Source organism: Capricornis sumatraensis, chromosome 8 (assembly GCF_032405125.1).
Source record: "Capricornis sumatraensis isolate serow.1 chromosome 8, serow.2, whole genome shotgun sequence".
Taxonomy (NCBI): domain Eukaryota; kingdom Metazoa; phylum Chordata; class Mammalia; order Artiodactyla; family Bovidae; genus Capricornis; species Capricornis sumatraensis.
Window position 1 is genome coordinate 71770093 of NC_091076.1, and position 12658 is coordinate 71782750.

A 12658-nucleotide genomic window follows, 5' to 3' on the forward strand; every position below is an offset into this window, starting at 1 on the left:
TTCCAATTCTTTGTGACCCCATGGACTACAGCAAGCCAGGCCTCCCTGTCCCTCACCATCTCCTGAAATTTGCCCAAGTTCATGTCCATTCCATCGGTGATGCCATCCATCAATCTCATCCTGACACTCTCTTCTCCTTCTGCCCTCAATCCTTCCCGGCATCAGGGACCTTTTCAATGAGTCGGATGTTATCAGATGACTAAAATATTGGAGCTTCAGCTTCATCATCAGTCCTTCCAACAAGTATTCATGGTTGATTTCCCTTAAGATTGACTGGTTTGATCTCCTTGTTGTCCAAGGGACTTTCAGGAGTTTTCTCCGAAAAGGCATCAATTATTTGGCATTTTGCCTTCTTTACAGTCCAGCTCTCATAACTCTATGTGACCACTGGGAAGACCATAGCCGTCTCTGTATGGACCTTTGTCAGCAGAGGAATGTCTCTGCTTTTCAACACACTGTCTAGGTTTGTCACAGCTTTCCTGCCAAGAAGGAATCGCCTTCTGATTTCATGGCTGCAGTCACAATCTGCAGCGACTTTAAAGACCAAGAAGAGGAAATCTGTCACTACGTCCACCTTTTCCCCTTCTATTTGCTATGAAGTAATGAGGCCGGATGCCATGGTCTTAGTCTTTTTAATATTTAGTTTTAAGCCTACTCTTTCACTCTCCACCTTCACTCTCATCAAGAGGCTCTTTAGTTCCTTTTCACCTTCTGCCATTAGAGTGGTATCATCTCTATCTCTGGGGCTGTTGATATTTCTCCCACCTACTGATTCCAGCCTGTAACTCCTCCAGCCCAGCATTTCTCATGTGTCCAGCATACAGACAAAACAAACACGGTGACAGCAGACAGCCCTGCCGTCCTCCTTTCTCAGTCTTGAACCAATCCGTTATTCCATACAGGGTTCACCAAATTCTTCCAATTCAGGCTTTTCCTTTGCATTCATTTCATAACTATCATCAACTTACATTATAACTGAATTCTGATTGCTTATTTTAAATCTTTCTGCTAGCTTTCCTAAAGTTCATAACCCATCTCTACCCAATTCCAATGTTTTTGTGTCCTAAAATGAGCTCATCTTATAAGAAATCACCAATTAAAATACATGCACAAAATGCACTTTAATTCATAATAGTTTTAGCAAGTGTCTCATAATCACAGAACAATGACAGAAATCACAGAAGGGGAACATGCAACTACGTGATGATGAACAGAGTAACAGTGCTGATATTTGTTTACATAAAAACACTGAGCTGCAGAGTTCCACAGCAGACCCCAGGGACAGTTAAGCCAAAACCCACCCATGATCATTTCACAGGGAGATGAAGAGACTTGGAATGACTGATGAAATGGCCTCTCGGTGTTGGCCATCGCAACTGCCTGTGCTGCTCAATCGGGGCACACACAAGCCTTGTCAAGGCTCTTCTAAGACAGCAGTTTTCAAATACAAATGACTGAAGCTCCATGTGCTCACTTCAAAGCCTCTCCATCCCTCCTTCTTCCACCTTTTTACCCCTGGAAATCCTAGAGCTCTAAAGGACTTAGCTGGAAAATCATTTAAACAGAGAGGGAAGTAACAGAGAGTTGTTGAGGTCTCTAATTTCTTTTTCTTTTCTTTCCCTTTATTTATTTAATTTCCGGCTGATTCCTGCTTGGGTGAGATGGCTAAAGTTTGATTCCAAGTGTCTGGGTTATCTCACTAGATTCCCCATCTACTTCCTCCCAGCCTTCTAGCTGGTCTAGTAAGTAAACTGTGGTTAACACGTCCTTCCTAGCCGGAATCCACTGGCTAAGGTAAGGCACGTGCACTCTGGGAAGAAGGCGCTATAAGATGCACACAGCACCCAGGCAAACATGCTGACATGCATCACGTTCTAGGGCAGTTGCCACTTTCTGGTTTGAAACCCTAAAAATTAAAGCACAACACCACCTTAGTATCTACCTTGAAAGTAGATGATAATCTACTATTATCTACCATGAAAAACAATCTTAAAAAATATGGTCTCAAAGATTTGCAAGAATACACCCTGAACAGTTAATCAATGGTGATCTCTGGGTGGCAGGATTATTAGAGGTTTTTTTTTCCCCCAACTTTGGGCTTATCTGTAGTTTTTATTTTGCTACAACTCACATATTATCTGTTTGTTTTTTAAAGCCCAATTACTAGAATTTACTTAAGACTTCTGCCTGGCTTTTGACTGTCAGAATAAAACAGTTCTAAATGGTAACCACAACATTCTCTTCCTCTTTAGACCCCACAACTTCTAATGAGTCTCCAATAAATGCCTCAAGTTTCTTGCCAGGCCCATTCTCCTCCTTGGAAGGCTTCTGATCTTCTAGAGTTAGTACAGCCAACAAAAAGGCGCCAAATGCTGTACGGCCAACAGTCCTGGCAAAGGACACTCAAGTTTCTTACTGGCCAAGGGATTCCGGTACAGAGAGGTGTAGGAGGGTCACTATGGTCTGGAACAAATGCCAGCACATACTGGTCTCAGAGCCAACCGTGGCATTCAGGCCTACCACGATGCTGGCAGGAATGCTGGCGGCAAACGAGATCCTCAGATTTTTCTCTACAATAGTCCAGCTAATAATTTAGCTAACTGGACCAATTACTGAAAAACAGATTAACACCAGGGCAGCTCTTTCTTCCCATATCTCTTAGGAGGCAGAGAGTAGAACAGAACCCAGTCACTTTGAGTCTGGCAGTATTACCAGCATAAGCTCACCTTTGTGGCCGTGGTCTTCACCCCAAGAATTTTCCACTCTCCATTTTATAAAAGCGCCGTCCTGATCATCCTGTAAAAGAGTGGATGACAGCATAGTCTGAAATGAGATCTGTCCAGATGAGGTGTCATGTAATTTTAGCTCTTATTCAGCCACTCAGAAGAAACAGCCTTCTCTATACAGCAACACTATACATGACCAGGGCTGTGTATCTTCTACTATAACTAAGAGAATGTTCTATTAGAGGTGGATTTTGAATCCCTTCAGGTGAAAATACAATAAACCCAGCCAAGCAATAAATATTACTATTTTCTCCTTTACATTTTATGGTATACAGAAAATAAGCACATTAAAAACCCTTTTGGCTAAGAAAAACAAAATGTTAAAATTACGAAAAGCAGTAAACACCATCTGAAGCCAGGGACTCGCTTTCAATTACCATTCTTTGCAGAGGCATCTCACTGTATTTATTTTAGCAATGAATCTCAGACCTAGTCAAGAGTTTAAAAAAGAAAACAAACACATTCCCATCATATAGCCTACTTTTCTTTCTTAGGGGAACCAAGAAATGATACTTTCCAAAATGTGCCTTTTTACTGATTTGGTTACACAAATACTGAATTTAATACAGTATAGATGGAATGGCAAAGCAAAACACTATTTCCATGAAACAAAACCTAGGCAGTTCTGTTCATCTATCTTCATCAATAAAATGATACTCATCATGATAATTTTCATTTACAGTCTTTATTACAGTGATACAGAGAGGGATAAGAAGGTTCCATTTGGGAAAAGACTGTTCTCTTTCATGTTTACCCAGAGCATTAGCTGATGTCGAAACAACTTATATCTTTGTAGCCTGAGAAGAGAACTGGCTCCTGAATTATCTCCTAATGATTTCATCTGTCAACTCCCACTTGCATAAAACTGCACAAATCACATCTAAATAGGATTCAACTTTACTCCTGACAGTTTTCTTGAATCTCAGGAATTTTCCATCTCAGAAATAGCCAACAATCAAACCCCAAAGTTTCAAATACCCTTATCTGGACTACCCCTTAATCTTAGCCCCATAGATTTTCAAAACCACATCAATAAACTATACATTCTGGGTCAAGCTTATTGAATGTTTTGGTTTTCTACTCCCTGCATTGTAGTACATCTTTACTTTCCTTTTAAAATATCGGTGTTAGAATCTACATCACCTGAAGTCATTTATTACAGTAAGTTTGAAAATGCTTCCTCTTCTTGCCTTTGCCAATGAACTCCTACATGACCTAGATCAAGCCACGTCATCTACAAATATAGAATAGTATCTGGAACTCCCTGTCAGGGATTCCAAGAAATCAGCAACAAGAAAGGATATCCCAGAATACTTACAAGCATTTATCTCCGCATTATCATTCAAAGGCAATGCAAACTAGTTTTATAGAGGTCAAAAGTGGAGAGAAGAGAAAAATCTCAATATAAAATTCCAGTTATGATAACATTAATTCTGCTTTATAATATTAACATGTAATGTAGCTCCATTTCCCAGAGGGAAAAACAGCGTATTACTAAACCATGCCTATTAAAGAATGGAACTTCCAGAGAAAAAGACATGGAGTATGTATGATTTTTATTTCTGAAAAGTAGTAATACTCTATAACAGAGATGGAAAATGATAAAAAGCCAAACTCTCTTGGAAATTATAAAGTTTTTGTTTTCCTTTTTAATAATCCTCTAAATAGTTTAAAAGTTTAACTTTAAGGAGCTTAGTTGTAAATCCACTAAATTTTATAATATAGCAGGGCCAAACATAGAATAAAATACCAAGTTGTTCATATTTAAGTGGTTTAATAGTACTCTTTTCCTAGTTTATTTATGATCACATTTTATCTCAATATTTAGAGTATTTTCTGAAAAGCTCCTTCTAATATTTTGCTTCTAATGTCAAGACAGTTATTCTGTGACACTCTTTCCAGTAATTAGATAGGCTTGGAAAGAACATTTTTGCTTGCAGTGGTAAAGAATTAAAGCATAGTTTGATGTCTTCTCTTCTTTATGATCCTTGAGCACAGAAGTAAAACTCTCTTCTACAGACTGGGAATGAGGAGGCTTATTTGTGAAAGATAATACTGCAGTTGTTGTTTCCAACACTGTATCCTAGAAACAGTGGTGTTACTAGTCAGAATATTCCATAGGGAAATCCAAAATACTCTACATCCCATTTCCTGAAACTCTGAATAAACTCAGTAATGGGCATGGAGTCTACCAATTACTGTTATTGACATTTTACTGCAGAAGAATCTGAATGACAAAGGTGAGACTGAACACTAACCATCAAGATATGAACACTTTCAGGGCACACTTTAATTCCTTATTAAACTGAAGTGGTCTTCTTCCAAGCTTCCTTGCTGACCTCTTTTCACACTGAGAATTTCCAAAGTTACAGAGAAGCAGTTACTTCCTTACTCCCTGCTGACCCAAACTTTGTTCCTCATGGACAGTTCCTATTTTTATGACTTCTGAAAGCATGCAGCCAACCCCCCAGAGAGGTGGGTACAATGTCTCGCTTGGAACCTAACTTCTAACAGGAAGCACATACACTGAAGAAGCTCCGCTGGATTAAATGGCCCGCAGGGGAATGGAGGTGCCCCTGTGCAGACACCGGTGTCTGCATGCTGGGGGTCATACCTTTTCTGAGACAGCAGTGAAGGTCATGGCGTGGGTCATAAGTGACTCGCCAAAAGTCAGCCTCTCAGCTTTATTCATGTTCTTCATGGAGACACCGAACACCAACTCATGGTCATAGCTGTTATAAAAAGAATAGCACAGAATATAGAAAGTACAATCACGGGGGATAATTGACTTCTGGCTATGAGAAGATCACAGACGAAACTGAAGGGGCTCAGCAGCGCCAGACAAATCTGGGCTGCAGCTCTTCTGAGAACATGGGACGTGCAGAATCTAGTCTCTCAATGGGATTCCATTCTCTCTGGGTCACAAGAGCACTCAGAAAAATAAGAAGTTATTAACATAAATTCCCCTAATCAAAAAACTGACGAAAGGCTGCACTGTAAATCTGGAAAGAAAACAACAGCGAAAAAAGTTTTTGAAGTATTTCTTTCAAAAATGGTCTCTTTTGAGCTGGTTGGGCTCCCCCTGTGGCTCAGCTGGTAAAGAATCCGCCTGCAATGTGGGAGACCTGGGTTTGATCCATGGGTTGGAAAGATCCCCTGGAGAAGGGAATGACTACCCACTCCAATATTCTGGCCTGGAGAGCTCCATGGACTGTATAGTCCATGGGGTCGCAAAGAGTTGGACATGACTGAGTGACTTTCACTTTGAGTTGGTAGAATTCAGTTTCTGAATTCACGTAGACCATGGCTAACTGTGAAATTTAAATAAATGTCAAAATATTGGAGAATATTTTCAAAGTTTAGAAAATCTCATGAATTCTTTTAGCAGATTTCCTTTCTCCTACTGTTAACTGTCAAGATATTTATTCAATTTCCTACAAGTAATAATTACTTAACAATAACACTAATGTGATAAATATTAACAGTCAAGGATTTAGTATGATTTGGTTCACAAACGAACCTTCGTTGTCATCAACAACCAGAAGTAATGCTTTAAAGTGTGTAGCCAAATTAGTCCTAGTTGTCATAAAGACAAAATACATAAGGTATCAAAATAATGGAAGTAGTAAGAAGAATCAAACATCAAACCAGAGACCTAGAAAACCTTTTGTTACATCCCAAATACACTTAACAGATTTACACATTAATCAATTTTTTTTAAACTGTCTTCCTCAAGGAGAAATACTGTATTATATCCCTTATATGTGGAATCTAAAAAGAAATGATACAAATTAACTTACTTACAAAACTGAAAGAGACTCAAAGACTCAGAGGAAGGACTTGTGGTTACCAGGGGAGAAGGACCAGTTAGGAAGTTTGGGATGGACATGAATATATTGCTGCATTTAAAATGAATAACCAACAAGGACCTACGGTACAGCACAGGGAACTCTGCTCAGTGTTATGTGGCAGCCTGGATGGGAGGGGAGTTTGGGAGAGAATGATACGTGCATATGTATGGTTGAGTCCCTTCACTGTCCACCTGAAACTGCCACAACATTGTTAACCAAAATAAAAAGTTTTAAAAAAAGTTTCTTCCTCAAGTAGTTATGACTTTTTAGGAGCATCCAACAATTTCGACTCAGATATGATCTTGACTTCCCAGGTTAGAGCATATAAATATGTGGCGTTCCAGCGTTTCAGCTATGAATCCTCAAACTCTACAAAATGGAAAGAAACAGGCCCACCCTCAGGTTTAATCTCTGAATGAACCTCAGCTGAGTCACTTCGTACCAAGAGTGTACGCCAACAGCCACAACCCACAAGTGATTTTCTATTTTAAATTTCTTGTACTCACACATTCATGTCACTGAGGCCCAGTTTGCCATTGAAGTGTTTCCCAACATCACAGCCAAACCATACAGCCTAGAAACAGAGGAAAGAGGAAGACAGAATGTCAACATATGTCCTATCTTCCTATTCCACCAAAGATCTGGAAGAAGAGATTTTAACTCTGTATGTAGAAGACACAGAAACAATACCAACCTCTCCATCTTTGATGGAGGCAGCAACCATCTTTTTCAAGAAGTCAATGGGTTGGTTGTTATACAGAGTTTTTCTCCCTCCGACCATATTGCTTAAATAGTCCACTGTGTAAAGTTTGTTGTATTTGTGCTGAGGCCGAGGGTCATTCACTAAACAAATCTAGGGGATCAAGAATATGTTGATCAGAACATAACACCAGGAATATCAAGACAGAGACCTCCCCTCCAAGTTCATATATTTATATCAAGCTTATCACCCCTGCCTACAAGAATAAGCATTACGAACACACTGTTAAATAACCAAGAAACAAAAGGTGGCAGGGTCCTTTTAAGAGAGGTCCCCGTATATTCTATTCAGTTGAAGGGAGACATTTGGGAGCTGCATCACCATTTTTCCTATTGGCAAAAGTCACCCCAAAACTAATCCTAAAGAATTATGTGCACCAAGTAAGGCAAAATGATGATTCAGGAGCCCATCATTACAAGACCCCTGCTCTCAAGTTTCAAGACAGGCTCAATGCCTGGTAGTACAGTTAAACTGGGACTCCAATGATAAAACAAAGCCATTTGCTTTTAAGAGGGTGAAGTGAAAAGTGAAGGTGTTAGTCACTCAGTTGTGTCCAACTCTTTGCAACTCCACGAACTGTAGCTCGCCAAACTCCTCTCTCCATGGAATTCTCCAGGCTAAGAATACTGGAGTGGGTAGCTATTTCCTTCTCCAGGGGATCTTCCCAGGGATTTCCCAGGACCCATGGATCAAATCCTGCATTACAGGCAGATCCTTTACCATCTGAGCCACCAGTAAAGCCCTTTAAGAGGGTCAAGATGCCAACAAGGAAGGGAAGACTGGCACCTGCTAGGCAGGTGGAGAAGTCCTGAAGTTAGTGGGAAAAATCGGGCTTAGATACTGCTCCTTTCCACGAAAGAGTCCCCAGAGGCCCACAGCACAGTGATGCTCTGAACCCATGGTAAGAAATGCCAAATAGGCTTTTACTGTCTTTGCACCGGAGAATGACTCAGGGCCCAGATAAGGGGAGCTGATGGGAATTAAACTGAATGCGGACCCACAGTTAGAGAAGTCTTGAGGAGGAGTACTGGGAATCCAACTGAACTGGTATATAAAATACTTCAGAAGAAGAGGAAAAATTTGGTTTAGTGTCTTGTTGGATGACCATGCATATTAACCTTGGAATTGGATACTCTTTCTTGTAGTCAACAGGTATCTGAAAATAAAAAGCCAGTGGCTGCCATCACCAGTTTCTAACCTTATCTTCCATATTGAAGAGTGGCTTGACATGTTGCCTGTAAAACTTCAAGGGTGTTATAGGGCCAATTTTTTGATAGTTTTTATCTTTGTCTCGATACTCCCAGGTGAACGTCTCTGGTGGATTACCCAAACAGATGCACACCACTCTGAATATCTGGAAAAAAGGAGGACAGATGAGCAATGGCTAGAGGGAAGCAGTATTTTTACCTCTTTTCTTCAAGTTTCAAGCTTGGCGAACACAAGGAATCAGAGGCTATATTCAAGTCAGAGATTTCACAGGAAACTTAATATTGCTCCAAAAATTGGAAGGTTGATGTTCAGGATTTGGTATCAGCAAACTTCTGAGTTCTTAAATAAACACTCAGAACAATACAATTCTGAAATGTTAATATTTAGTGCTTTGTATTTGCCCTGCAAGTCAAACTTCCTTAGCCAAGAAATCACTCACCACTGATCCACAGCAAGATCTGGGTTGCTGCTGATTGTATTTCAAGTGACAAATAATTACATACATTTTATAAATAGATTTCCTTCCCTTTATGCTTCCAGGTTTTGCTTTGATTGTGACAGGGGTCTCTACTCCCAGAAAAGTCACTAACTTTTTGGTGGAGTTTAGATGACAATGTCTATCCAAAGTAATATCAGAACGAGAATACACTGAGTAGAAAGGTACCATTTCTGGGGTTGAGACTGTAACATACTCTCTAATGATGTCACAAAACCTTCAAGTTGGCATCATTACAATTCAAGGATACATTTTATATTATTTTCATCTTACAGAATGACAGAAGTATAGAGACATACCCTGTATAAGGTCAGAGCACAGAAGTACTTTCTCTTCTGTATCAAATTTCCTCTACTTTTGAAAAAATATACACTATGATCTGCCTCTTCTTTCTCCACCCCAGTCACCACCCTGATCCAGTCTCATCACTTACCACCTGCATTATTTGCTCCTTACATTTGAATACTCCACTACAGTTAGAAGAAATGGATCCTGAGTGTGACTGTTTTGTGCTACCCATTATATATCTGCTAGGTTAACTTAATTCTCATAGAACTCTCTCAAGGTGTAATTTCCCTCTTCCTCCCTCCTCCAAAAGACTCAAAGAAATTAAGCAATCTACTTAAGATCACATCGCTAGTAACTGGCAGAATCATGACCTGAAGTCATACACTGTCCAAAAAAAAAAAAAACTGAAGTATTGCTCCACCAGTTCAGGGTTTAAAACAAAAAAGGAAATACTGTCTACTGTGCTGTACCACAATCCATGTCTCTCAGTCTTCTCAACAAAAATGGTAGATACTATTCACATTTGACAGATAAAGAAACCAAGGTTCAGGAAAATAAATAGCTTGACTGAAGTCCTAAAGCCAGTAAACTGCAAAAATCAGGCCTCAAAAAAGCCTTGGGACAGATACCCTGATAAGCAAGGTTCAAACTTCGTCTTTGAACCAAAGCTAGAAAATTAGAAATAGGCCTATGACTTCAGGCCTATAATTAAGGATAAAAAGACTCTTATGTCATACGGAAGACAGAGCCTGATTCTACCACCTTAACAGAAACACATCAACCTACAGATGAAGTTATGTGTGCCTTTCATTTTATGTTTGTTTTCCAAGAGAGGGTCTTCCTTTACTAGGATCTGCTTTATGTCTTATGAGCCTGAAAGGCTGGTCCTTCACCCACCACCCTCCCTTTCTAAAGTTATGTATTTCTTTTTGGCTGTGCTGGGTCCTCGCTGCTCCGTGGGCTTTTCTCCAGCTGTGGAAAGCAGGGGCTACTGTCCAGCTGTGGTGTTTGGGCTTCTCACTGCAGTGGACTCTCCTGTTGTGCAGCATGGGCACATGGGCTTCAGGAGGTGCAGCCTCCGGGCTCTAGGGCAACTTAGAAGTTGTGGCATACAGGCTTAGCTGCTGTGTGGCATGTGGGATCTTCCCAGACCAGGGATCAAACCCATGTCTCCTGCACTGGCAGGCAGAATCTTTACCACAGAGCCACCAGGGAGGCCCAACTGCCTCTCTTTTAACATATCATTCTCAGGCTAGTTTCTCATACAGAAAAGCAGCAGCCGGGCATCACATGAGCAACTGTAATTGAGCTAATCTACCCATGGATTAATGAGCTCTTTTTGAGATTCCTAAGGACCAGACAGTCATTTTGTATTTCCTCAGCACCAAGGCCACAAGTGGTAATTTTCATCATGAGGACCCTGCCACTGGTTAACCATGGTCAAGACAATTAAAGTGTATAATATGTTTAACAAAGGAAGGCTTTACAGCCTTAAATGATGTGTATTTTCAACTAATAATCATTGTCACATGTGTATGAACATTTTGTATGGGGTCATTTTAATTAATTCTCAGTCATCCACTTGGTTTACCCAGGCCCTGGCGAAAAAATGGGGGAGACTAGGGCTAGGCCTAATGAAGATTAAGTAAGTGAACTTCCGATTACTTTTAAACACATTCTAAATATAAATACGAGTGTTTTACACTATGATTTACATATACCTTATTGGGCATCTGACTCCCTCTATATGGTAAAAAGTGTGAAATCAATCCTTCCTTCTCATCAAAAATGCACTAAAGGAAATCTGCATTTTAGCTATCTAAATGAATTCTATAATTCATCTTTTTCTGGAATAAAAATATTTATGCCTTACTGCATATATTTTATAAAGCTGAATTTTTATCAAAGATATATACAAGGGATGAATGAGGATAAGGGTGACATCTCTTTCTCTTATATTTTGATAAAACTGTAATCTGAGACAATGTTGCTTTGTTTTATATTATTTGTTTACCATGACAATAAATTATCCAAAGCCATTCACATTCAAGTCAGTTTAAAACACTTTGGAAGGAATGTTTGGCTCCAAGTCAACTAACAATAGTGAAACAAGCTCTAATTTTAAAAAATTATCTGAATTATAATCTCCAGGGCCCATGATACTTCAATTCTTGATAAGAGACTCTGCTGTTCTGAAAAACTATTCCTTGTTCCCAAAATACAAAGCTGGCAGTGAGCTTTGGGTATCTGAGACTGCTCTCTGGTGGACAACTCGGGAGTTGTTACCTGTTTCCCACAAGATGAAGTTGACATTCAGGACAATAAAAGATACTGGACATTGAACAAAGTCTTTATACAGAACTGAATACTGGTGAATAATAGAACCTGAAAGGCAATGGAAAAAAGACAAAAGACACAGAAAGCATGAAATACAGGACACAGGGAAAGAATGTATGGACCCCAATTTAAAGACAAATGATGTTGGACAGAGTCAATTCCCATCCTCATGGCTAAACTGGAAGACAGACACCAAGTAAGAGGAGGAAGGCAGGATGCAATAGCTGAGAGTCAGTCATGAAAGCTTAGAAGGGTGAGAGTTTAAAGCCGGCTACAGGCGGACACAGAATGGAGGAAACCATAGTAATTAGAAATGTTACTGGCTTGGCCAAAAAGTTCGTTTGGGTTTTTCCATAGGATGTTACGAAAAACCCGAATGAACTTTCTCTTCAACCCAGAAGAATGGGAAGGTAGTGCAATGGTTAACAACCAAGCTACCTGCAATGGAGCAAAACTGGTAATGCTAAGAGTTCAGTGCCCGGTACCGCAGAAGAAGGGACAGAACCTTGGAATCGTCATTTGTATTTACAATACTGGATTGTCCAGTAAAGTCTGAAGCACTGTAGAAATACGATTTCCTTCTACTGTAAACACACAAAGCTACAGTGCCATTAAGAAACCATCTACTCTGACCTTTTAGTTTCACTGATGGAGAAATTAGGTTCAAAGGTAAAGTGACCTATTGATCACGGAGAATGACTGCCAGGACACAGAAATAGTCACAGAAAATAGCAGAACTTTGGAGAAGGTTCGGTGCCGAGGGCAAATGAGCCAGTCACATGAGGAGAGTGGAGACCTTGGTGACTGCTGACAATGCAGAGAAAGGGGAGAGGAGACACCTCTCTACTGCTTTCTGATGGGGAATGAAAGAAAGGCAGGTTATCTGCTTTAAAAACAAAACTCCTACTTGTGCCAGCAAAAGCAAGTGGAG

General features: G+C 40.0%; 1 protein-coding gene across 2 annotated transcripts in view; it reads right to left on the reverse strand.

Moving 5' to 3' along the window:
* BLMH (bleomycin hydrolase) overlaps positions 1–12658 on the reverse strand; it is a 41109-nt gene that overhangs the window by 14229 nt on the left and 14222 nt on the right. For both annotated transcript variants that reach the window (XM_068977535.1, XM_068977534.1), the window contains exons 7-11: positions 8596–8751; positions 7332–7490; positions 7144–7211; positions 5401–5518; positions 2727–2796 (exon numbers count right to left, since the gene is read on the reverse strand). In XM_068977535.1, the coding sequence (XP_068833636.1) occupies positions 2727–2796; positions 5401–5518; positions 7144–7211; positions 7332–7490; positions 8596–8751 (571 nt within the window). The remainder of the gene's footprint in view (positions 1–2726; positions 2797–5400; positions 5519–7143; positions 7212–7331; positions 7491–8595; positions 8752–12658) is intronic.